The sequence below is a fragment of the Alligator mississippiensis genome, chromosome 5 (genome assembly GCF_030867095.1).
Source record: "Alligator mississippiensis isolate rAllMis1 chromosome 5, rAllMis1, whole genome shotgun sequence".
Taxonomy (NCBI): Eukaryota; Metazoa; Chordata; order Crocodylia; family Alligatoridae; genus Alligator; species Alligator mississippiensis.
In genome coordinates this window covers 34245446-34270766 of record NC_081828.1, presented here as the reverse complement: position 1 = coordinate 34270766, position 25321 = coordinate 34245446, and the positions used below count along the sequence as shown (strand labels likewise).

Below are 25321 nucleotides of genomic sequence, written 5' to 3'. Positions count from 1 at the left end.
TTTCTCCAGGGAAAGTCCCTGCTCTCTCAGGAGAAACCAAGAGTGTACAGAAGTTCAGAATTTTTCTCCCAGAGTAAAAGTAGCCCCCTGAGGAGAAAAATAACTCAGGAACCCAAATGAAGTGGCTTCCCAGACAGTATGTACTTTGCTGTTTCTCTCTCTCCCTTGCATAGGACGAGGGAGTGTGTGTGGCGGTTCCAGCCAAGCAGGAGGCAGAATGCACCCCCTGTGTACTTTGGACTGGAAAAGCCCAGAGCTGAAGCAGGTGCATTCTGCTTTTGGCTTGTTCCCTGCCTGAATCACACTTTAGCACTTGGGTGCCAGGAAGCATATAAGCATGCTCCCTTGCCCAGAGTCAGCTGGGCTGGAACACACAATACAGGGAAGGGGAAGGCTGGAAAAGCATATGAGCTCTGTCAAAGTACCAATTTATGTATCAAATTTAGCCAGTTGAGGGGCAGTTTTTTAGCCAAAGAATACCAAATATTGTCATCTGTGCAAACTTCTAATGACTACTGCTTAGTATGTTAATTCAGATTTCAGCTAGTTTTCTCATTCCAAAAAGCTCTTCGTATGCTTTTGGTATGTGGAAGATTGGTGCCTAAAAAATCATGGCTAGCATGAACAAGACAAATGGCGTCTAAAGACTCCTGGGCACTAGCTACTTTGGTCTCCCACTGGGAAAACACAAGCTGACAGTCTGGCAGGGACTCTGGCTTGGTCAGCAATGGAAGCTGCATTTTTAGGGCTAATATGCAGAGGTAAAATCAAATACTGCTCATGTAGTTGATCTGTTTCTTGTATCTCTGCCAGTATTGAACGTACAGTTAATAACTGTTATGATTTCCCTTGTTTATGTAACAAACCTTTTTGCTATTTCTTATAAAACTTACTGTCTGTCTGTGGTAAATGTGATTTCAAAGCATTTGACAATCTAGGCAGTCGTCTTCTATACTGGGAGGGATCTGTAGTTTCTAGGACAATGAGTGTGACTTTTAAACTAGCTAAACCTCCTCTTCTAGAAATTGCCAATGCCTGAGTGAGACAGGTGGAGCTGAGGCACCATGGGCCAAGGAGCTGGCCCCTGGCACATCTCAGCTTGTTCTCAATGGTCAAGCAGCAGACAGCAGAGAGAGGTTTGGGGCTATAGGACACTCCTGAAGGCGAGAGAGCATGCTGGAGTGCGTGTCAGTCATTCTGAAAAATGACATGGGTCACCTTGGGAGGGTGCAGGCAACACCGCAGCAGATAGAGCAGGGAGCAGAAAGCACAGCAGTCAATTGGGAGGATGAAGGGGGTAGGAGTTTTGCTCAGGGAGGGTGTGGGGCTAATTTGTGGCACATCTACCAAAGAGGTTGGCCCTTACCAGTTTATGTCAACCAAAATTTGCTAGGCTTGAGGCAGGAATTAAGGGAAGTAACAAAGAAGGCTAGACTAGATTAATATTTAATTTGTATATTATCTAATTATGAACTTGCATCCAAATTTAATCCAAGCATTATTTTTTTAATGTTTCTAGTGGTACATGCTATTTTTCTAACCTGGGTAACAGTGTACAATCCAGTAGAAGTGTGAGAACAATCAACATGCTTATGTTCTCAAAGTTTTGATTACAACCGAAAGCAACATGACTAAGAAGCATAGCCTTTCTTAATTTTTATTTTCTGCAAGGCAATGCTTACCTCTTTACAAAATGTTCTAGGGACCATTATTTTCACAATTCGACATAATCGCTTAACAAAGACTTTGTCCACCACTGCACGTTCTCTCTTTCCTTCTTTCTGTAAAGCATAAGATTATGCAGTACAAAAAAAAAATTATTTTGCATTAAATTATTGAAACATATATCTTAAAATGTCAGCTCTATACTTAAGCTACGTTGTTATATCCAATTAAAGAGTCAAAACTGCTAATGCAACATTAATAACATGAAATTGAAAAATAATATAAGCCTTAAATATGCTACTTCAAAATTGCTCAATCTGATCATTATGTCCTGGATCAAACAGTATTTTTTAAAATATATCACATATCTGGTCATGGAGCAGAACAGATTTAAATCTACAGCCTGGGTCTCTCAGCTGGAACCAATTTTTTTGCCCTCTACTGTTTAGCAAACTGCTGCACCTGTCCTACTATGCTTCCCTAAAGAAAAATAGCCAACTATTGTGGCAGTGAAAAATACTTGTTCTATTGTGCAGGTAGTTTTCAGCCTTTTTTCATTTGTGGACTCCTAAAAATTTAAAATGGAGGTGCAGACCCCACTGGACATTTCAAATGGAGATGCAGACCCCTTGAATTGTAAGTGTGGGTAATCACATACTTTTGATTGATCATAGTCATCTTTCATGGACCCCATACATACAGTATGCAGGCTTCTGTGTGGGCTACAGGTTGAAAATCACTGCCTTTTGCCTACTCAATTTAGAAATCACCGCTTTCTACATGCTCAAGTCTTTATCTGGGGTAATTCAAACTTTCTTACAGCAACTAATTTATCATTTGCCAGATTAGCTAGGTGGGGAAAAGATCTAGATCAAGCAATTTATTGAAAATGAGAGCCCAGGAAGAAGGGGCAACATATCCAACTTAAGCATGCCATCTCCCATCAATTTGGTCTTGATGCATCTTCAACTCCAGACACATCTAAACTGCTCTCATTTCTTCACAAGTTACCCCAATTACCAAGGTCCATGCAAAATCCACACTTGTCCAAGAAATCTCAATTAAATACAGATTCCTTAAAGACAGGGGAGGGAGAACTTAGGCCAGTCAATGGAAATAAGTTCTAGCTAGCCCTCTCAATCTTCTTGAATGCATTCCTCAGAACTGATCCAGAGAATTATATAGTGTATGCATTGGACCCTCTTCTGGTCACCTGGAAAATAATTCAAGCACTTTACAAAGCATAACAGAAAACAGTTGTTATAGATTAAGCTCATATGAGATATTCAGAACAGTTTAATTAAAACAACGTGGAATGGGAAGTGTTTATCCAGGAAGGAATCAATTTTCACTTTGCTTAAAACATTTTTTTTAAATCTAAAAATAGTTTAATCTATATGTATATGTTAAAATAAACCCAATTGAGTGCAGTTACATTGAGGTCCCAGTTCTGTAAACATATGAAATGTCCCATTGACTACCATGGCACTGCTGTGGTGCATAAATTAAAGGTGAACTGCAAGTTATTTTTAAATACTGGGAATGTGCTTTTTTTTTAATCTACAAAGAGGTTCTAAGTTTTGGGGGATTTCAGAACATAGTTATGGTGAGCTCCCACATTAACTGAAAGGAGATGTTAAAACACAGACACAGTCTCCCAAAGTGCTGGCCACTGAAATTAAATAAGTTAACAAGAAACCCATCAGAAAGCTTAATTAAAGTACCCCTTCCATTGACTTCGTAATGTCAATGTCACTAATTCTTCACTCCTGGGCCAAAATGGACATGAACTGCTTACAACAAAGAAGCAAGACAGAGATTTGAGGTCACATTAACACATCATAAATCTGTGTATGTATGACAGTTACTTAATGCAGGCACTCTTAAAAAAGCTTCTCAATTTATATTTTCATGTATTTGCATTACCGTAACTCATAGGAGCCACAATCTTCTACAAGACCTTACTGTGCAAGATGCTGTATTATACTTTACAATACCTATTTTGCTGTATTCGATGTCTGCATGTGTAATGTTAATTTTATTAGATACATTTTATTTAAAAAACAAAACAAAACAAAAACAGGAGATTATGCTTTTCTAAAGGCTTTGGTTAAAAAAAAAGTTTTAAACAAAGGAGGCAAACAAATATTGATTTCTACTTATAATGAGGAAAATGCATTATTCCAGGAAATCCTTCTGATGAGGAAAAATGCATTATTTCATGAACTCATGTCAATATGAAAGGTTTACAAGCAAACGGTGACCAACCTTGTATGCTAGTTTACTTTATGTTTGTAAAGCAGTTTTGAGAAGAAAGTGTACTGTAAGAAGCACTATAGTTTTTACAGTCTGACTTAAGCAATTAAGCCAGATTCTTTTCTTGGTTACTCAGATGTAAATCTGGAGTAACATCACTAAAACCAATATAGTTACATAGAATTACATGAGCATAATCAAGAAGAAGATTTAAACACTAATAGTATGGATAAACAACATGGTTGCTATAGTACAATACACCTTAGATTTCATTCTATAGTAAATTTATTCTGTAGGGGGAAGATCACGAGAGGGTGGGGTAACAGGGAGATATGCAGTGCACTGGTGCTTTCTTTGGCTCTGCTGTACATGTTCAGTGAGCTCTTTGAGCTCACCAGCTGATCAGTGCAGATCCTACCAGAGTTCCACATGCACAGGGAGCTCGGAGGTCACCAATTGGACACTGAAGATCCTGCCACAGTGAGGTCAAAGCTCTGGCAGGACCTGCATGGACCAGCCAGTGAGCTCAGAGAACTTGCTGTGCATGCACTTCACAGCTGAAGTGAGTACGGTTGCATTCATGTCCCCATTCCCAATCCTGGATCCAGCCACGTTCTGCAGTAAAGAGCAGACACAACCAGTTCTCCCAAGCTAACTGCCCACAGCAGGTCCCATTACCATGCCTGTTTGTAGCATATGCTGGTGGTCCCTGGAACACATATACAGTGATCACACCCTTTTATTAAATGGGCAGACATTTTCAATCTTGTCCTGTCTCCAATTATTAATAAGGCACAGAAATTTAATGAATGATAACATTTTTAAGCAGTGGCTAGAAAATCAAGTTTCACTCTTATAAATGGGATGGTTTTGCTAGTTCCTAAGGGATAATGTATTTTTTCTGGACAGACAAAACATAGGTATCCAATAAAAGATGCAATCTAAAATGTAAATCTTTCCAGGCACTTTTTAGATCAAACAGAAAACAAACAAGCACAAGGCCATTTTTCCCTTTACAAAAATCACCCTCAGGAACTTTAGTATTTTAAGTCTGATAGTTTCAAAATGTAACTATTTTATGAAGTTTACATGACTCTTTGCATATTTTTTCCCCAAAGAAATGTACTGATTTAAAAAAATAGCAGTCTGATAATCAAGGTATAGAAACCAACAAGCACAACACTATCCATTTTTGTAACATTAGTTCTATAGCTAACCACACCCCAGACACTTCAATTTTGATAATAAGAGGAATAATTATAACATGTTTAGATTTATTTAAACTGGTTTTAAAAATTCAGGGAAAAAGGATTACCTCATAATTCTGTAATGCTTGTTTTCCGCTTTTCTTACTGCAGAGAAAAAATAAAGACTATTACTTTCCATTAGAGCACTGGTGCTCAACCTTTTGACCTTCTGCACCAGATGAGGCATGGGGCTGGTCCACTAGCCGGATTAGGCCCTGTGCAACCTCAGCCAGCCCCCTGTATGCCTGGATCAGGCCTTGAGCTAGCCCCATATGCCAAGATAGGGTCCTACAATGCTCCACGTGCCCAATCTAACATGCAGGGACATGCTATGAGGCCCATGGCTCCCCATGGGTGGATAAATTTGGCAACAGAGATTTGACTTCCCTACTGCCAAATTTTTGGATCCATGGGGTGCTGCCCTGTAGGATGGATACCATGGCTTCTGGGGCTAGATCTGGTCTGCAGGCTGGGGGTAGAGCACCCTTGCATTAGAGTTGTTTCTGGTGTTTAATGTAGGTCTCAAACAGAGAAAATTCCTGAAAAGGTTTCTCAGGAAAAATACCATCTACACACTACAGTGTAATCAGAACAAAGCATTTCACAAATTCTGAGAGCTGATGAGTTTGTGTGTCCATACTAAATCCATTTAAGAGTTTCTGGTCACTTTATTTATATTTATATACTTTGTAGAACTAAAGAAAGAAATCAGAAGACTACCTTCATAGGATAATCTTTTAATTATTGTGTTTCTATCTATGTTACACAAGTCTGATTAAGACCATTTCTTCTTTGAAACAAGTAAGTTCTTGATTTTTGCACAATTATAAGCATATGCCTAAACAACAATTAACCAAGCCATTGATTTACTCTATCTACTGGTCTAGATTTCATGCACTGTCTCTACAATATGACCTGTAAAAATGCAGATCAATGGAATAACATAGCAGCAACAATAAAGGAAATGTTCTTTTTCAAAATTAGGCTTTCAGATAAAAATCGAGAAATTATATCCACTGCTATTTTAACTAGCGAAAACATTCTATGAAAGATTAAGGATATTCGGCTTACGATAGAAAACTAAGCCACAGTTCTGTTTGTTGGAAACTTACTTCTGTGGGCTGACTGCTATTGAGCTTTTTCCCCTGTGTTAAGAGAGTCTCATTTCTTCATCTTGGTACCTACTGGCATTAATCCAGACTCTATTATCTTATTGTAAAGCTTTCTATGGGAACCATGGTTACATGCCCAATTAATTCAAAAGCCAAAGAATGCCCTCAAAACTGATTAGCAAGACTTGTGGTTGTGAGCAACACTATACAATGTTGTGACCAAATACATTTGACTTCAGAAACTGATTTGGTCCTCCACTACTCCAAGCCTCTCTGTTATATAACATCAAAAGAGTCACATAATTATCACATAAGCAGAGTGCTGTGTGTTAATCTGACTTTTAAAATGAAAATAGTTTCTCAAAATAAGTTTCATTTAAGAAGGTAGTAGAGGCGGCAAGGGGGCTAGGCTACACCAGAAATTTTGGACTCCTCTCATATTCAGGCTATGTTGGTTTGGCGCATATCAGGTGTTACCCCAACTCCAACTCACATCCACATATGCAAATCTCTAGCTCAAGTTAAATGGTACTTAAATTTGAGTCACAATTCCATCAGCCCAGTGGGTGGAAACTCAAGTGCTGCTGATGTTTGAGTTAGTAATACCTAGGGACCTACCACATACAGACTGCCACATCAGGAGGAGGAGTTGGACATGGAATTCTCCAGACAGCTGTCAGAGGCTATATAGTCAAGGGACATGGTTATCATGTGTGACCTAAACTACCCAGACATCTGCTGGGAGAAGCAGTCAGCTAGATCCAACCATTCATGTAGGTTCTTAACCTGCATACAGGGCCTCCGCCTAACACAGGAGGTATACAGTCCCACTAGGGGAAATGCCTTACTGGACTTGGTCCTGGTTATAGGGGATGATCTGGTGGGGGGGATCTACTAACACAAGGTAACCTAGGGGACAGTGACCATGACTTGATTGAATTCACTATCCGGTGTAGGATGGGAAAGATAACCAGTAGGGCAGAATTGCTAGACTTCAGAAAGGCTTCAGTGTGCTCAGGAGATTAGTTAGCGAGACACTGAAGAACAGGAGTATTGGTGAAATGGGAGTCCAGGAGGAGTGGTCATTCCTAAAGGGAGCAGTCCTACAGGTGCAGAAGGAGACAATCCCCTTGTGCAGGAAAGGGGGCAAAGGGGCCAAGAAACCCTTCTGAACAGGGAAATCCAGGAAAGCCTTGAGGCAAAAAAAAAGAGGCATATAGGCTGTGGAAGCAGGGGGTAGCTACCTACTTGGCCCACACTTGCAGGGAGGCACTCAGAAAAGCCAAAGCAAAAATGGAACTTAGGTTGACAACAAAAATTAAAGACAACAAAGTCCTTCTTCAGGTATATAGGGAGCAAAAAGAAGGTGCAGGGTAGCATAGGCCCCTACAAGACAAATTAGGACAATTAGTGACAGATAGGAGGGACAAAGCTGAGCTCTTCAACAAGTTCTCTGCCTCTGTATTCATGAACTCAGATCAGGACAAATCTCCCAGTTGGATCACAGATAGGCATAAAGGGGGAATCAGCCCACCAATTGTTAGCACCGACTTAACGAAGAGACACTTGGAGGGGCTGGATGTGTTTAAGTCAGCAGGCCCGGATGATCTTCGTCCAAGGGTACTGTTGTCATAGCAGAGCCACTGGCACAGCTGTTCGAGCACACTCAGTGCTCAGGTCAGGTCCCAGAGGACTGGAAAAGGGCCAGTGTGGTCCCTATTTTCAAGAAGGAGAGGAACAAGGATACAGGTAACTATAGACCGGATAGTCTCACCTCTGTCCTCGGGAAAATCTGTGAAAAAGTTATTAAGGATCACATTTGTGGGAGTCCAGCGGGGAAAGCAATGCTAAAGGGCAACCAGCACGGATTCACAGCAGGTAGATCCTGCCTGACTAACCTTGTTTCTTTTTACGACCAGGTCACAAAATGCTTAGATGCAGGAATCGAGGTGAATGTCATCTACTTGGATTTTAAGAAGGCCTTCGATACAGTAGCTCATTATATTCTTATAGATAAACTGTGTGACTATGACGTAGATGATTACATAGTCGGGTGGGTGGCAAATTGGCTTAAGGGTTGCACCCAGAGAGTAGTGGTGAATGGGTCGGTATTGACCTGGAAAGATGTGAGCAGTGGAGTCCCACAAGGCTCAGTCCTTGGACCGATGCTGTTCAATGTCTTCATCAGTGACTTGGAAGAGGGTGTGGAAAGCACTCTGTCCAAATTAGCAGATGATACCAAATTATGGGGTAAAGTTAACACACTAGAAGGTAGGGAACAAATCCAGGCGGATCTGGATAGGTTGGAAAAGTGGGCAGAACAGAATAGACTGCAGTTCAATAAGGACAAATGTAAGGTGCTGCACCTAGGGAGAAGGACTCACCAGCATGCTTACAGGCTGGGGGAGGACCTTCTCAGCAGCACAACAGCAGAAAGGGATCTTGGAGTCACTGTTGACTCCAAGATGAACATGAGTCGTCAATGTGATGAAGTAACCAGTAAAGCTAACCGTACTCTTTCCTGCATTAGCAGGTGCATGATGAACAGGTCCAGGAAAGTGATACTTCCCCTCTATACAGCATTGGTAAGACTGCAGCTGGAGTACTGCATCCAGTTTTGGGCACCACATTTCAAGAGGGATGTGGAAAATCTCGAGAGGGTTCAGAGGAGGGCCACTCATATGGTTAGGGGCCTGCAGGCAAAGTCCTATGAAGAGAGATTGATGGCCCTGGATCTCTTCAGCCTCTGCAAGAGAAGGCTGAGAGGTAATCTTGTGGCCACCTACAAGTTCACTGGGGGGGACATTAAGGAATAGGAGATGCTCTGTTTACCAGGGCACCCCTTAGGGTAGCTAAGAACAACAGCGACAAACTGATGGAGAGCTGATTTAGGTTAGACATCAGGAAAAACTTACGGTAAGGGCTGCCAGAATCTGGAATGGGCTTCCAAGGCAGGTGGTGCTCTCCCCTACCTTGGGGGTCTTTAAGAGGAGGCTAGACATACACCTGGCTGGGGCTGTCTGACCCCTGTGCTCTTTCCTGCCCAGGCGGGGGGTTGGACTCGATGATCTACTAAGGTCCCTTCTGACCCAAACATCTATGAATCTATGAAATTCACTATTTCACAGAAACTGTGTAATTGGCAGTCTCCCATGGAATAGCTTTTTGCTGGCTCTTTGAACATAGCCGTTTCCCTGTGAAAAAGCGTGGGGAACCCACTGTCTCCCAGAAGGGTGGAGAGGGGGGAAAGGAGCAAAGAGGAAAAAAAGGGGGCAGACTGCCTGTCTCCTGGGAGGGAGGCAGGAAAAGTTTCCATCTCTGTCTCCAGAAGGGGAGGGAGGAAGGGGAGAGGAGGGAAGCAGGGTAAAGCCTGCTAAAAGTCCCTGGGAGGGGAGAGAGAGTACCCCTGCCCATGAAAGCCCAGCTCCAGATCCTGGATCTGGAGGCAGGGGGTGCAGAGCAGCACCCAGCTGGGCTGCGGGCACTGGTGGGAACACGGTCCGGGTTGCTCCGGCACAAGCGAGTGGAGCTCAGTCTCATGCAGAGTGCCAGGGCTCTGGCTCCAGATCCAGCGGCTGGGAGATGAAGCCAGAGCCTCGGGTATTGGGGTAGGAGCCACCCAGCTGAAACTGCTTGCCCAGCACGGTCGTCAAAATGGCAGCCCCGGCCTTGATACAACCGTGAAATTGAGGACCCTGGTCGTGCTACAGCTTTGCAATTGGCTGCCAGGGCCCATGAATTTGGTGGGTCCCTAGTAATACCGTAGGGATACAGTTATGGGCTACAGTTCAAATTAGTACAACCCCCAGCTGGTAGCCCAACCTCGTTGCTAATGTAATCTCTGTGTGCTACTAATCAAACTATTCTGTGTAGCCCTAGTGTTCTATAGGGTGGCCATTCTACCTTGACCAAGGCTAACATGAGCAAAATAATTTGAGCAAACTATTGCAGCAGAGACAATCCCTGACAACGTGACTGAGGAAGTTGAGACAAGAATATTAATATTAGTGAAACTGGGAGAGGCAGAAAACCTACCAAGAAATTTGGAATGAAGTACAAATTGATTGTGATAGTGATGTGAAAATTCCTTACAGAAAAATACGCATGCTTAATGGCTCCCATAAACTAAGGCACTGCAAATCCCAAGGGCTCCTGGTATTCCTTCATTACTTCCCCCACAAGTTTCCTATATGACACAATATCATCTTCTTGTATTTTAAGGACACTGCAACCCATCCCCCTAACTCGTCTCCTCAGTGCCAAGGGTTCTGCATATCCCTGCTCCTCTTTCCCTCATAGGAAGAGTTCTCCCTGTGGGCCATTTCCATTCTTCTCTTCCCCATTCTCCACAAAGAAACGGGCTCTATAAGCTCCTCATTTCCTCTTTTCAGTTTTTCCCATAAATCATGAAGTTTCTGGCCAGGGATTCTTAAAACGTCCTAGTGTTTTAGAACAGATCAGATTCGACATTCAGAAGTCAATAGGTTACAGGCTGAGGCAATCCCATCAAAAGTACTCAAAGACCCCGTAAGTAACAACAACAAAAAAAGTAGTGTTGCTTGTCATGAAACATCTCAACCAGGGAACTGAATTCAAGCTGTGGCATTTTCTAACTTTTGTGTGCCTGACTTTTCAATATTTTTGTATAAAAATGTCTTTTTAAAAAACACTGGGGGTATCTACATAAGTGCTTTACAGTGGAATTGACTAGTAAGCTCCATAGTAAAGCATCACTGTCTACACGTGCAACGCTATTAGGTCAGAGTAAACTAATTAACTCCACTGTAGGATTGTACTGCCCAACACAAGTACTATCTTATGGCAGAGTTATGTACTCCACTGCAGTGCATGTGTAGATGGTGACCAGAGCTGGCTGAAGCACAAGGGTGCTATAGTGCAGGGGCTGCCTGCTGGCTAGCCCCACCCTGGAGCACCCTCATGCCCTAACCAGCCCCTCTGCAGCACATTGAGCTGGGGTGCAGCAGCACACTGAGCTGGCAGACTGACCTCCCCAGGAGCCTAACTTAACACAGTGACATCTGCTTGAGTCTACATGGAAACCTGTCTATGTCTGAGAGATACTTGCAGGGAGCATTCACAGCTGGAGTTATATGGAAATTTACTATTTTTCAGGATGTCATGGAGTTCAATATTTTTGCTACAGAATTCAGTATTCTGCCACAGACAGAAAACTAATGTTGTTTCCTACAACTTGCCTGCGTGCGGGCCGGGAGCAATCTGAGGCCCTTTTTTCGCGTGCGGCGGGCTGTGGCCAGCAGCCCGGACATGCCGGGTCGGGGAAGGCAGGCGGCACGCTAGAATTAGGCATGGACGCTTAATGGTTGTTTAAGATTGTTTACTTACACCGTAGATGGTCGCGGTGCAGGCTGGAAAGCTTCCAGGAATACTTTGCTTAAATCCTAGTTTTAGGACTCGGACAGAGCTCTGGATTCACTCAAAATTCACTCACACGAAGTTTGCTAGGCTCCGTGGAACTCTGCGCGCAGGGAAGGGTACGTCGAGGGATCGTTTGGCGACTGGGAGAGGCGAGAGGCTGATCAGACCCCTGTTGCCTTCTTGATATTCACGCTGGGTCCAATAGGCTCCGCAGCGCTTAGAGATCTTCACGAGACGTGAAGTCTCCTCCTCCTGATGTTCGTGGAGTCCTCCAACTTGGGCGGAAACCACTCAAGCCTCTTATATGGCTAGCAAGCCAATCGCTAGCCGCCATGTGGGAATAATTTAGAACTAGCCAACAGTGGGGCACAAATTTAAATACAAATGGCGGGAACTCCTTGCAACGTGCATTTCTGAGCTGCAACGAAGAAATGCACCCTGCAAAGAAACCTACAAACGGCGGGAAAATAATTTAGCAGTGCCAAAGCACACACAAACAAAAATCACACCCTTGGGTTGTGACAGCCTGCACTTGCATCTAGCTTTGGGAAAATGTTTTTTCCCCACAGGAGTATGGTAACTGGATTATAGTGCATACTCTCTACACCAGTGGTACTCAACCCTTTGCCCCCTGGGCCAAACAGACAGTGCCCAATCTGTCCACAGGTTGTCCTGGTCCAGCACCTAGGGAAGGCATGGTGTGCACCATCCAGCCACATGGAGGACGGCAGCCCAGCCCCAAACCAGCCTCACAGGAAAAAGGGGGTGCGGTCCAGCTCCCACCTGGTCCTGCAGGGGAGGAAAGAGGATGTAGCCTGGCCCGGCCTCATGGGAGTGGGGAAGGAGGTATGTCCCAACTCGGTCCCAATCCAGGTGTGAAGGAAGGCGGTATGGCCTGGCCCCGCCAAATGAAGGGGGAGCAGCCCGGCTCCAACCAACTATGCAGGGCTTGCAGTTTGGGAGACTGGTGTGGGGGGCAAGGGTGGCTGTATTAGTGGCCACTACTCCCCTACCCATCAAATTACCCAAACCAGGGAGAGCCCTACAGGCCAAGTTCCAAGTATCCTCAGGCTGCATTTGGCCACAGGCTGGAGGTTGAGCATCCCTGCTCTACACAGTCCAATTAGACCAGAGATAAAATTCATTTTGCAGACAGACAGCAATGGAAATGCAGGCTAGCTAACACAGCAGTCAAGGCTGAAGAAACCAAAAAGATAAGAGCATTTTACAAGCTTCCCAAATTCCACAGCACACAGAGAAGGGATGGGAGAGAAGGATAATCTGAGCAGAGCTCCCCAACATGGGGCACAGGAAAAATTAATAAATAAACAAGTCTATTACTAAGGAAGGGAAGGAGGAAACAAACAAACCAACCAAAAAACCTAGTACTTCCCTACAATGTAAATCTTTCCATTGGCTCCTGATGTCAATTTAAGACCTTGATCTCAGTTTTCAAGGAAATTAGATCAAGCCTCAGCTACAAATACCAAATGTTGATATATGAGCCAATGTGATAAGCCAGAGTACAAGATCAATAATGAAATGTTCATTCTTGATTGAAAGGATCCAGCCATGGAACAAACATCCAGAGAAGAATCCAGAGCCTGACCATCTTTAAGAAAGGCTGCCAGACCACTCTCTTTACAGAAAAGTCTTCTACTATAAGAATAAAACTAATAGACCTTTCAGCTCTGCTACTTCAATTCTCTATTAATAACAAAGCCCTTCTCCTAAGCAGAGTTCTGACATGAAAACAGAAAAGGGTCAATTACTCCATGAAGTCTGCTGGTGACCTTGGTATTGATAGTACATGGAAGGCACTCAAATGCTACAGGGAATTTGGCAGCTCAGATGCCAAGTTGGAAGCAATATACCCTATTTAAATGCACAATCCCAGAAATAAAAAAAAGGTTATGCCCTTACCTGAATGTGATGCAAGCAGTGCCATTAAGTACAAAATAACCCACTTCAACAGCTGTCAGTACTGTGATACTAGCTGCCCCAGAATTGATTAGCTCCTGTTATTTCCAAAGCTTCTAACAGAAATTCTTTAATAATTGCTTCCCCTTCGCTTCTTCTGGTGCCAAATACTACACAAGTATCTGACACTGAATTACAATATAAAGTAGGCTGAAAAATACTATGCACTTAAGTGATTCAGGATCATAACTGACATACAAATAACCTGTTTTCTATGAAGTAACCAGGGGTGTCAAATTAATCCAGACACAGATTCTTTGGGTTAGTCTACAGGCCGGACCACACTGGAGCCAGAGGACAGGGCAAGTCTACTGGGGCCTAGGGGACTGGCACGAGGCACCCACTGCATGCAGGACCCTGCCAGACTGGATCGGACACCAGACTGCGTGCCCTAGAGCCAGAATGCAGTGCTGATCCAGGAGGGTGCTGCATGGTGCTGCCCATGGCACAAGGGGTCAGCATGGGACATGTGCTGCATGCAGTGGCCTGCTAAACCAGCCCTATATGCTGACTCTGGCATAGCCCAATCAGGACCAACCCCAAAAGCAGCATACAGGATTGGTCCGGTGCAGGCAATGCATGAAGCGCACATCTCCCAACTGATTGCCTGTGCTCTTAGCCACACCCTCAGCACAGGTTCCAGGCCACATGCCAGACTGATGCCATACACTCTAAGAAGGGTTGGTCTAAGACTCATGAGCTGGATCATATGGTTCCTGGGCCAGATCCATCCCATGGGCTGTATGATTGACACGCCTGAAGTAAACAGGTAAAAATTGGGACCTACATTATTGTTATGCATTTAAGTGAATTTTGCTCATCCAGAAGTCGGCACTGAAGTGGAGCTGTCTATACACATTCACTGGCTTAGCTGATGGTCTTTCTTTGACAGAATAACGTACCATGTTTACTCCAATACAGGACAATCAGCAAAGGGAAAAAAGCCTTTCACCTTATAACTGCATACAAAGAAGCCTCATTTAATATACTGTCTTTTATTAAACTGCTGCCAAAAGCAGCATGTCCTCAGTAATGGAAACCAACTATGAAGGTGATTAAATGCAGCCAGCACTGAACATGACTACAAAACACGTGGCCCACATATCAACAAATATGCTGATGGAAACTTTTTTTTTTTTTTTTGGAGTAGCATCCTACATGCAACCTCAGGCAATAAGCCTTGGAGTTCAGATGCTACTTAGCAGTGCTTGCTCCTAGCCAAATGGCCAAGGACATAGTCCCCCATCAGCACTCCTTTTCAAGTCATAGTGAGCCACTACACTGAATACATTTCGACTTTCTCTTCACTCCCACAGCTGAACTGCACCTTACTTTCTCATTCTCTCCGATTCCTTTCACCAGCCTTAAATGTCTGGCAAACATCACCAAATGGGGCCACAAACAATTCATCCAGAATCCCTCTGTTGCCATCTCTCTCAGCCTGTTGCATATGTTTAGTGTGGCCCCATCCATCCTCCACAAGTTGGAGCTGAACCAGGTTTCCCTGAGCCTCATCTGCATATACATTTTTGGAGCATCCCAGGACTCATGACAAGAACACCTGATTCCAGTCATGAGTGTGGGGGACTCATTAGCACATCTATCTTTTGTGGAAGATATTGAGTATACAAATGTACTGAGCAGTGCTAAGCTGTGGGGTCACCATGGCTTGAAATGCTGTCAAATCTGCTGGGGCCCAGTCCAATGAAACATATGGTACATCATGACCATTTTGGGCTTTGGACTAACATCATGCATAGTTTGTATGACAGAGGCAGACACCAAAATGGTGCGTCTCGTGAGGTACTTTGCAGGGCACATTCTGAGACGCTGTGGGGGGGTCTTCACCCTGACTAACCACAGGCCATTGATCATGGCACCACCCTGGTTCTATGAGACCTTGAACCGATGCTGAGACGTGTACGGCCTCCAGAATACGGGCCCAGCGACCATGAAAAGCCACAGGAAGATCCAGGAGACGGTGAGACTAAGGGACACCACGTCACCCGTGGACCTACTCCCGGGTGACGCATGCCAAGCTGTGTGGGAATGCATCCACCGCAAGGAACTGCGCAAAGATCACAGGGACCTAAACTGGCTTATAGCTCACTCAGCTCTCCCAGTAAGGGCCCGGAGACATAGAGAGGGGCAGCTGGGGAGACCCAAATGCCACGGGGCCACCAAGACAAAAACACACCTCCTATGGCTCTGCACCTGTGCCGAAGAGGTATGGAAGAGGGTACAGCAGCTTTGCGAAGCGGTGACCAGCGTCAGCTGGCTAACCGGCAAGGCCATGCTGTACGGGCACCTCAACAAAAACCTGGGGAGTCCCTCACTCCAGTTCAACCAGTTTGCATCCTGTGTCAGGAGCGCCTTGTCGAAGGCCAGGAACCTGCTCCTGTACAGACAAATGGACGTAGAGGTACTGTGTGAAGATGGTGCTAAGTGAACTCTGGACCTACTACCAGAAATCGGTTGCAGAGGATGGAGAAGACACAGCGAACGCCACCTGGCACAGGGACACGTGACACAGGACCATACAACTCCCGCCGAGGGAAGAAGAGAGCGATGGCAGCGGAGAAGAGAAACAGATGAGCGGAACAGAGGACAGCGACAGTAATAACAGCAGCAGCGGGTCCTCCAGTGGAAGCTGGAGCAACAATGACAAAGAGACCCTGTGAACTGACTACCTGACCCCAGAAGCAGGGCACGGGTGGACATGAAGGGAGGGCTGGTCCGAGAGACCAGAAAGGACTGACTGTGTCTTTTGTGTGTTTTGCGCACGGTTACGGACATTGTAACAGGTATGGGTGGCCAGTGGGCCTTTGTACATGTGCGCGGGTGCAGTTTTTCTGTAACGGGATCAGTTTAGATATATATAACCATATACATATAGAGAGAGAAATATATTTTTACAAAAAAAATTGTACTTGTGTGTATGTATATATATATACACATATATAATGCATATATGCACATATGTGTGTGTGTTTATATATATATATATATATATGCATTATATACACACATACTACTGTAACAAATTTATAAATGTTCCATATACAGAATCTAATTATGGGGGGGGGGGGGAAGGAGGTGTCATCTTACATTTGTGGTTATCTTATATTCAGGGAGCATCTTATATTTGAGTAAATATGGTAGTTAAATAATTTCTAATCACACCATTTTTTTTCTATTTAGGGAGATAAAGAAAGTACACAGCAGCCATTCAACCTTTTAAGTTTACCATTCAACCTCTTCAACTCTGAGAAGTTGAGTGGGGAGCACACATACTAGTTGCTCATGAAGAAACTTACTATACACCTTAGTTGTCAATATGTACATACGCAAAAGGTGAAAATCCCAGGAAGAAAAGAAAGTATGAATTGTTTTGTTACATTCAATGAAAAGTATCTGAAGCTTCCCAGAGCTTATTGGGAAACAAAGCTGCAAATTATATTCGAAGAGTTATAGGGGCCATTTAGCAAAGTTTTTTAAAAATTCCCACACATACATACATTAAAAACCCCTCTTTTCCTTTTCTTGATAACACTGGCTTATCAGTACTGGAATACTCAAAGTCATTGTATAACCCCAGGTCTATGAACATTTCAAGTGCTGTATTTAACATTGGCTGGCCAACATTTAACAGTTTTACCAATATAATTGTTTCAGTTAAGAGCACTACTTTACCAAAACCATGACAAGAGTAAAAAGCTTGGGATGACTGCAAACTACACCAGTATAAAAGGGCCTTCAGGGCAGTATGGCCACTGGACATTGGATTAGAACCTGGGAGACCTGGGTTCTTTTTCTAGCTTTGCTCCTGCATAATCTCAACAGTTTCCTTTGTGCTTTAGATCCCCATCTGTAAAAAGGGATTACTAATACTGACCTTCTTTGTGAAGTCCTTTGGAAAAAACAACAATCTAACTCAGCACACAGAAGCAATAGTTCTTGCTCCAAAGAACGTGGGGGTCCCAATTAATAACTCTTAACAGTTTGCTAAAGGAAGTGTGAAAGACAAGGAGGACAAGGTAACAATAAGTAGAGAACAAAATTTAAATTACTCAGTGTCTAATCCAGCAGTTCTCAACCTTTGTAGACTACAGGCATCCCTTCAAGAGTTTTCAAATTTTAGCAACACCCAATTAAAAAAATTAAAATACATGTATCATAATATAAGATGACAATTCTATTATTGTGTTGGTAATTGATTAGGTCATTAAATTATATTAACCCCAGTGCCATGCCTGCGGCAGCCAGGTGGAACTGGACTTTCTGCCTCCTGAAGAGCTGGATCAGGAAGCAGCTGTAGCAGGAGCATATCCTCTTGCCACAGCCCTTCCCAATCCAACCCCAGTGTTTCCCAGAAACAAATGCATTCACAGCAAGTGTGACTGTTCCCCAAGCCTGTTTTTAGGAGGTACATCAGAGCCAATCTGACAAGCGGCTCCAACAAAAAGACAAGTCTACCTGCATTACACTATGCAGGCAGGCATGCTGTTTCTATTGCAGCTATTTTCGGTTCAGCTCCAGTGTGCCTCCTGCAAACAGAGGTTCTACCTGGTGACAGCAGCATTTATCTCCAGATGACAGCAGCATTTATCCCTGGGCTGCTACTGTTACAGGATGAAACTTCCCCACACACCTGCAGGGAGGCACAGCTTTTTGCTCCAGCTGCTTGTCAGTTCAGCTTCAACGTGCCTCCTGAAAACAGAGGCACACGGGGCAATTTCACCATGTGGCAGTAGTGCTGGAGTTGCAGCACTTCTGGCAGAGTTCTCACAACACCCCAGTTGAGAACCACTGGCCTAAACAAACTAGACAAGAAACTAGAGTCTACACCTTTTTTAGTCCTGCTACCAACATTCCCGAAGTGAAGGCTTAATCTACACAGCAGGACTACTGCTGCTTTAACTATGGTGGCAGGGCTAAGACACCTGTGATGCGGGCAGCCAGCTCAGGAAAAAAGGAGTTATGCAAGCTTTCCTGAATGGTTGAATCTCTGCTGGGCACTAGCAGAAACCTACAGCTCAATTCGGGGATTTTGCTGGCACAGCTATGCTGGCTACTGGGCATGAACATTTCATACCCCTAGCTGATATAGCTTTGCTGGAAGAACTCTGTAAGGTAGACAAGACCAAAGTTTGATTTTTACTACCACTAATCTAGTATAGTGTTTCACTTGGGTTATACCAAGTCTCTGGAACTCTTTGGTGAAAAGTGCTGAGCTTCTGATACAAGCATGTGTTCATACATGGCAAGTCTGGAATAAATATAAAATGACTTCTAAAAGCATTAGCTAGCAAAAGAGATAATGACATCCAGAATAAAGGAAGACCAGGATAAAGGATTAATACTACATATGTGCAGTGTAAGCAAACTCTAAATACAAATGCCCCCATTAACTGACAGTACAAAACTCTAGTAGTTACATAAATAAAAAGTCTCCCTGAGAAAATCAATGTTTGTATTGCAAACATTTTGAGACAGAGATGGTGCTTCCCTTTTGGAAAGCTTGCAGAATGTTGTTGGAAATAAGTACCAGAAATAATCAGTGTTATCCTACAGTAATTAAGATTTATCACGATGAAAAGGTCATTGTGGATCAGTTGAATTCAAGGTATACTGCTTGGCAAAGTTGATGAGTTATTCCACATCAGATCCCCAAAGGTGACATGTGCAAACCACACAGAAGACAGCTGAGCTTTTACAGAATATGTCCTAGTGTTCCAATGCAGTGTTGTTCAACCTCTGGCCCACAGGCCATGTCACCTGGCCAGTGGAGCTGTCCATGAATCCAGAAATTTGGCAACAAGGGAGTGGTGGCAGCATTAACTGCCACCACTCCGCCACGGCCAAATTTCTTGACTCATGACGAGCAGCGTTCCCTCTAAGCTATGTGGTGTGCGCAGCTGCACAGGCGCACTCATGCTATGCTGTCAGGCATGCCTGCGCAGCCACACACACCACACAGCTTAGAGGGAATGCTGATGGGGAGCCCTCCAGGCATAATGATAGAGCCCTGTGTGCCAGACTGCACCAATGCGCAGGGTCACTCCATGGCCAGATCCAGCATGTGGGCCCAGGCCAGCACACAGGGTCACTCCACAGTAAGATCCAGGGCATGAGGTCAGGCCAGGTTGGTGCATGGGATTGGTTTTTGGCCAGATCCAGCGCTCAGGGCTCGGCTGAAGCTCTGGATTGCACCTGCAAACCAGCTCCACATGCCTATTCCATGATGGGTCTGGCCCAACAACTGGTTCTGTCATGAGCACCCAGAGGCCCCAACCGCCACTCCTGCAGCTGATGAGTGCAGGGCTTTTTTGTTTTTTGTTGTGTTTTTTTTAAAGTGCCAGGACTGGGCAGGGGCTGGGCAGGGGCAGCCGTGAGGGCTTCTCCTGCAGCTCTCGCCGCCCAGGGAGAGGCAGGCACAGCGGGAGAACCTGCAACCGCCTGGTTGTGCCTGCCTCTTCCCGGCCAATCCAAATCTCTGAAACAGCGTCAAAACTCCACAACAAGATTCAGCTGAATCGAAACGAAGCAGTGATCTAAAACACTGAAATGAATCACTGTTATCCAAAATGGCTGAATCCAAACTCGAAACAAGACATAGCCGCTTCGCACAGCCCTAATCTGTGCATATACAGCACATAGCAGCTGTATTATCTATAAAAATCTGCTTTATCAAGTCTAGAATAGGTTGAGTTCCCATTCAAAACAAACTGACATGCCTAAGCCTACAATATTCACCTTGGTTCCAGGTTTTTATTGTAATAGCTTATATAGTCTACTCAGGTCCATGGTAGAACAAAGATATTCTTCCTTCTTTGAGATTAATTAGAAGCCTCTGAGATTAGAAGCCTCTTCCTCTGTACTCTTGGGGAACCTCTTCTCTTGCTCCTGGACAAAGCTATGAAACTATTTTGGGGGGATAAGAAGGGTCCCTGAAGATGGATAGGGCAGCCATGAATGACTACATCCACCACCTATTTGTCTCACCTTGTATCAGACCATACCTGGCAGAACAAGGCAAAATAGTTCCTGGAGGTAGCTGCTGACTCCTGATCAGTTCTGATATAAACCCTGATATTTCAGTTAAATTGCTTATGCAACTAACAAGGAGGTGTGTGAAAGAAGGCAGATGACAGCAGCTTTTTCTGATATCACCATCATTTCTATTGCTCATAGTCTGACTTTCTGCCTTAGGAGGTGCATCTGTTGCCTCAGAAGGTATTTATAGGGCTTCCTGTAGATGGACAGTATCTAAATCACAGGGGATTTCATGATGTTCCCCAGGTTTTCAGAGTGGGCTACTTTGCATTAAACTGAAGAGCTCCACCCCTTTGAAAGTTAAGTCTTACAAATATTATGCACCTTCCACAGTATTCCCATAGCCAAAAGCCAGGGGGCTTACGTTCTGGTCATAGCTGTGGTCATCAACTTGCAATCATGTCCAAAGCGTCCATGGATTTGGCAACTACCTAGCTCTTCATCTCCTCCTCAGCATCTTGGGCAAGCCTGGGTAAAAAGGGACTCATCATCTCCTATGTTAACAAACTGCACCTTACAAATAATGCTTGATAATTTGCCACAGATAGTTGCTATAAGGCTGGCAATAGATGTTAACCTTAAACAGGAATGATTTGTGAAATTTTTGGAAGGACTGCATAGCATTTTTCCACCTTCTCAGAGAATGTCTGAACAGTGGTACAAGTTTGCTAGAAGGCTCTGGCCCAGTTCCATTATGACCTCATTAATGTAGAGGGTGATCTTGATGGGAATTGAGAAAGTAGTCATAATGTTAAAGTGTTTGTGTAAACTTCCCCCTGAATGGCCATTACTTCTACACACAGTGTTATTACAATAACATTTCACGATCTCCTAAAATGCCTGAACTTGTCAATCCACAGGGCAGACTAACTGAACTGCCTGGAGATAAAAGATTATTTCAGTGGGGACTGCTGAGTACTAGCTTCAAGTTCTGATATCAACGGTCTGGGCAGTGACATCCCTCAAGAGCCTGCTCTCCTTTTACTGGGTTGGTAGGAAGAAAGAGTAACAGGTTAGATATTTACTGTCAGTGGCACTGACAACAAAAGAAAACTGAAGAGAATCATAGCCCTTTATAATTCCGCCTGGGAGCCCAGGATGGAACAGCATGCACGCATACACCAGACAGATGCTGTTGTTCAAAGGACTCCAGTTTCACACATACAGGATGCATACACATGTAATGGAGGTCTACAATGTCAAGAGTTCTATTGGAAACTTCACATCAGTTATCAACACTGCACACATTACTCTTGTGAGATAAGGAGCCAATATTGAAGCTCAGTAGCCAAAAAAACCAGCCATTCTAAGGGATTTCTATATGGATTTTACAAAGTGCATTACTAGATTTGGAATGTAAGACCTCTAGCAAGATGCTAATTTAAACAAAAAATAAATAAACTACATGGACTTTGATTGTATTTGTTTTTGATTTGATAAAGAAGCCAACATTTACAAGAAAGACATTTCAGGATATTATTTGTAAGTTGTATTCCAGTAAAGGCTAGAGGTGTCACCTAAGATTGCGACAGGCACCATACAAACATATAATAAGAAAGAAAAATTCCTGTTCCAAGTATGTTACACTCCAAGTAGACAATACAGATGCAGGATGGTGGGGAGAAATAAGAATAACGAGGAAGGTAATGACTTGCCCAAGGTCACAGAAATGATGACAGCTAAACCCAGAACAAGAACTCAGATCTCCTGACTACCTGTGCCCAGCCCAGCTTATCTGCTATATCATGTTGCTTTCCAAGGAAAACATTCAGGTTATTTCCTTTCCTCTTATTCCTCTCAAACACATTGTAGAATTATGATCATTAGCTTCCCCCCAAAGATTCTTCCCATGCAATATACTAGAAATCCAGCCTACCATGCATCATTTAACAATTATACAAAGCCATTATACGTGATGCAGACCCCACCATTGGTGCTGCCCCTCGGCAGTGTGAAGCAGAGATGGAAAGGCTTTTGTCATTTTCTATTGCTCTACTGAACTGAATGGCTTGTTCATGTGGTGAAGGATGTTTGGGTTCTGGGAGAGCCGTGGCTTACCTAGGGGAGAGGAAGCTGCAAACAAGTGGGTCTGAAACTGGGGAGTGAAGAATATGGCAAAAGGTTTTCTGTCACACAAGACCCAGATGTGAATGGATCTTGGGAAGATTGGGAAGTGTGGTTGGGATGGGTGGAGGGTGAGGCTCTCCTGGATGAGAGGCAGAGAAACAGGACTGGCTGGGGTGAAGTTGTTAAGGTTTTTAGGTATCATTTGGGAAGTCTGTTTCTGTTTCACACCTTGGGGGTTTTATTGTAAGCGATGCTGAGCCTTCTTTGGATAGGGTGGCATATACATTTTTTAAAAATTAAATAAATAAATAAATATCATCAGCATATGGATGACATAAGTTTTATGTCAACTTTTTAATTCATACACACATAGCAAATTTAGGGACACAATACCTAAATGAATTGGGAACCTTAAAAAATAATCAGCTGAAGAGCCCTTTACTATACAAGGAAAATCAGGACTATTTCTCACTAGCTAGATCTGAAACTTGAGGAAAGATAAGTTTCTTATGATGCTAAGATTTTATTTCTCGAGTAACCAAGCCATGACTTAAACACTGTCCTGTTTTTGACAGCTTCTTTTTCAAAACATGTGGTTTTTAATGATCACATAGCATTTAGAACAAAGGTAATCTAATCAAATAATATATTAACTTTCACCTAAGAGGACCTAACTGCAAGTCTGCTTGATGTTACAAGTGAAGTATACTGACTTTCACCTGCACTGTAGCAAATATTTGCTTGTTTCAAGCAAATCATCTGATCACTTTGAAGATCTTCTCTCATGGAAAAGCTGGGTCAGTCCTACTGCAACAACAGTGTTTCAATTCATACTCTTCTGTAACGATGCTTTTACAGTGATTTGAGGACACAGTAATGAAAATAGAGAGATTATTCTTCTATTTATTATGCAGAACCCATAAATCTACTGTGCACTTCTCAAAAGCTACATGCCTAAGCATATCACTTATGTAGCTTACAAGCACTGTAATTCTTGCATAAAATTTGGAAGCAAAGAAATTAGGTCTTTGATATAGCACCTATGTCAAAAGAAATTAAGTTTTTGACTGCTTGACTTTGCAAGCCAGAAAATATATGCATTCAGGTTGCCCTAAATGAACCACACCTACATACATTCATTATACAGTCTTTACTATTATAATTACATATAACTGCACATGTAACTTTTAATTCTTAATTTTGCATGTTTGTATTACCAAACCTTTTTTGTTTTACTATCTAAATGACTTAGGTGAGCAAACAAATGATATCATGTAAGCTGTCATTAAGAAACATCTACCTAGTCTTCGGTTAGAAAAATGCATCCGATAATGAAAAAGTGTGAAAAAAAATCCACAATGGCCTCTCACTGTGTCATCTGCAGGGTTAGGGACCTTTGCCACTTGAGTTAAGAGTAGCTGGTAGCCATAAAAAGCTGCAGTCCTCTAGGCAAGCTAACTGCGATATGGGAACGTTTTGCTCTCATCGTCATTTGAATCAGAATTTCATCCATGATGTGTCTGCATGAAATCAGATAATAGTTATACCTAGGAGTCTACCAAACTCAAGGAGGTGGCCAGCCAATTTTGCAGGCAGATCCTTGAGCCGGCCACCATTTTTGTGGGCTGAGTGCTGCGGGGCCCCCCACACCTCTGGTTGGCTGAGAGGCCCCAGAAGTCCCACCCCTCCCTGCAGACTGCTACATGCTCTGAACCAGTGGCTTAATTACCCCACTAAGCCTAGGGAAGCCATTAATCCACATGTTATTAAGCATCAATTAATGACTTCCTGGGCTTAATCAGGGTAATTAAGCTGTGGTTTCAAGCCATCCCCAAGGAACGGGCTCCCCATTTCTGGTGGGGTTACTGCAAAAAAAATAAAGTAAACTTACCAGCAAGCAGAGAAAAGCATGTTGGAAGCCCTGCAGTCTTGGGTGGGGGGAGGTAGAGGCGGAGGGCAGGGGGGAGGGAAAGGGGGGGGCAGGCAGGACTGCTTCAGCCCCTCCACCTCTCCCACCCCCTCCCCCAGACCTCCCCCCTCTGCCTTCCCCTCTCCCCAAACCCCAAGACTGCAGAGTTTCCCATACACTTTTCTCTGCTTGCTGGTAGGTTGGGGTGGGGGGGTTATTTATTTATTTATTTTTTTTGCAAGTCCACAAAAGCGCAGCATCTGTGCTTTTTTCGCAGAGCCCACCCAAAATTACAGTTTCCGCGAAAATAGCACAATTGGAATTTTGGTAGGTCCCTAGTTATAGCGTAACAAAAGATCCTGCTTAAATATAACATGAATATGTACTCAACTGAACTACAGAAGTAGATGCATCAGTTCTACTTCTTCCACATCAGGACTGTATTATTTGTATAGTTATTAATTTATGTTTATTTCTTAAAACAAAAACCAAAACCTATTCTAAAACATGTATTCTCCTACTTTGCTCTATGAGAAAATTTTAGAGATATCAACCTTACTTCTTAATTTTATCTGATATGAGAGAAATCCTTGGGTACGTTTTAATTTCAAGTTTTTAAGTCTTTCATTACT

The 25321-nt window shown here is 43.5% G+C and overlaps 1 protein-coding gene across 2 annotated transcripts in view; it reads right to left on the bottom strand.

Annotated features, from left to right (window-relative positions):
• The window catches only part of ABCD3 (ATP binding cassette subfamily D member 3), a 65205-nt gene that overhangs the window by 36055 nt on the left and 3829 nt on the right, over positions 1-25321 (bottom strand). For both annotated transcript variants that reach the window (XM_019479066.2, XM_014599746.3), the window contains exons 2-3: positions 5237-5273; positions 1683-1781 (exon numbers count right to left, since the gene is read on the bottom strand). In XM_019479066.2, coding sequence (XP_019334611.1) covers positions 1683-1781; positions 5237-5273 — 136 coding nt within the window. The remainder of the gene's footprint in view (positions 1-1682; positions 1782-5236; positions 5274-25321) is intronic.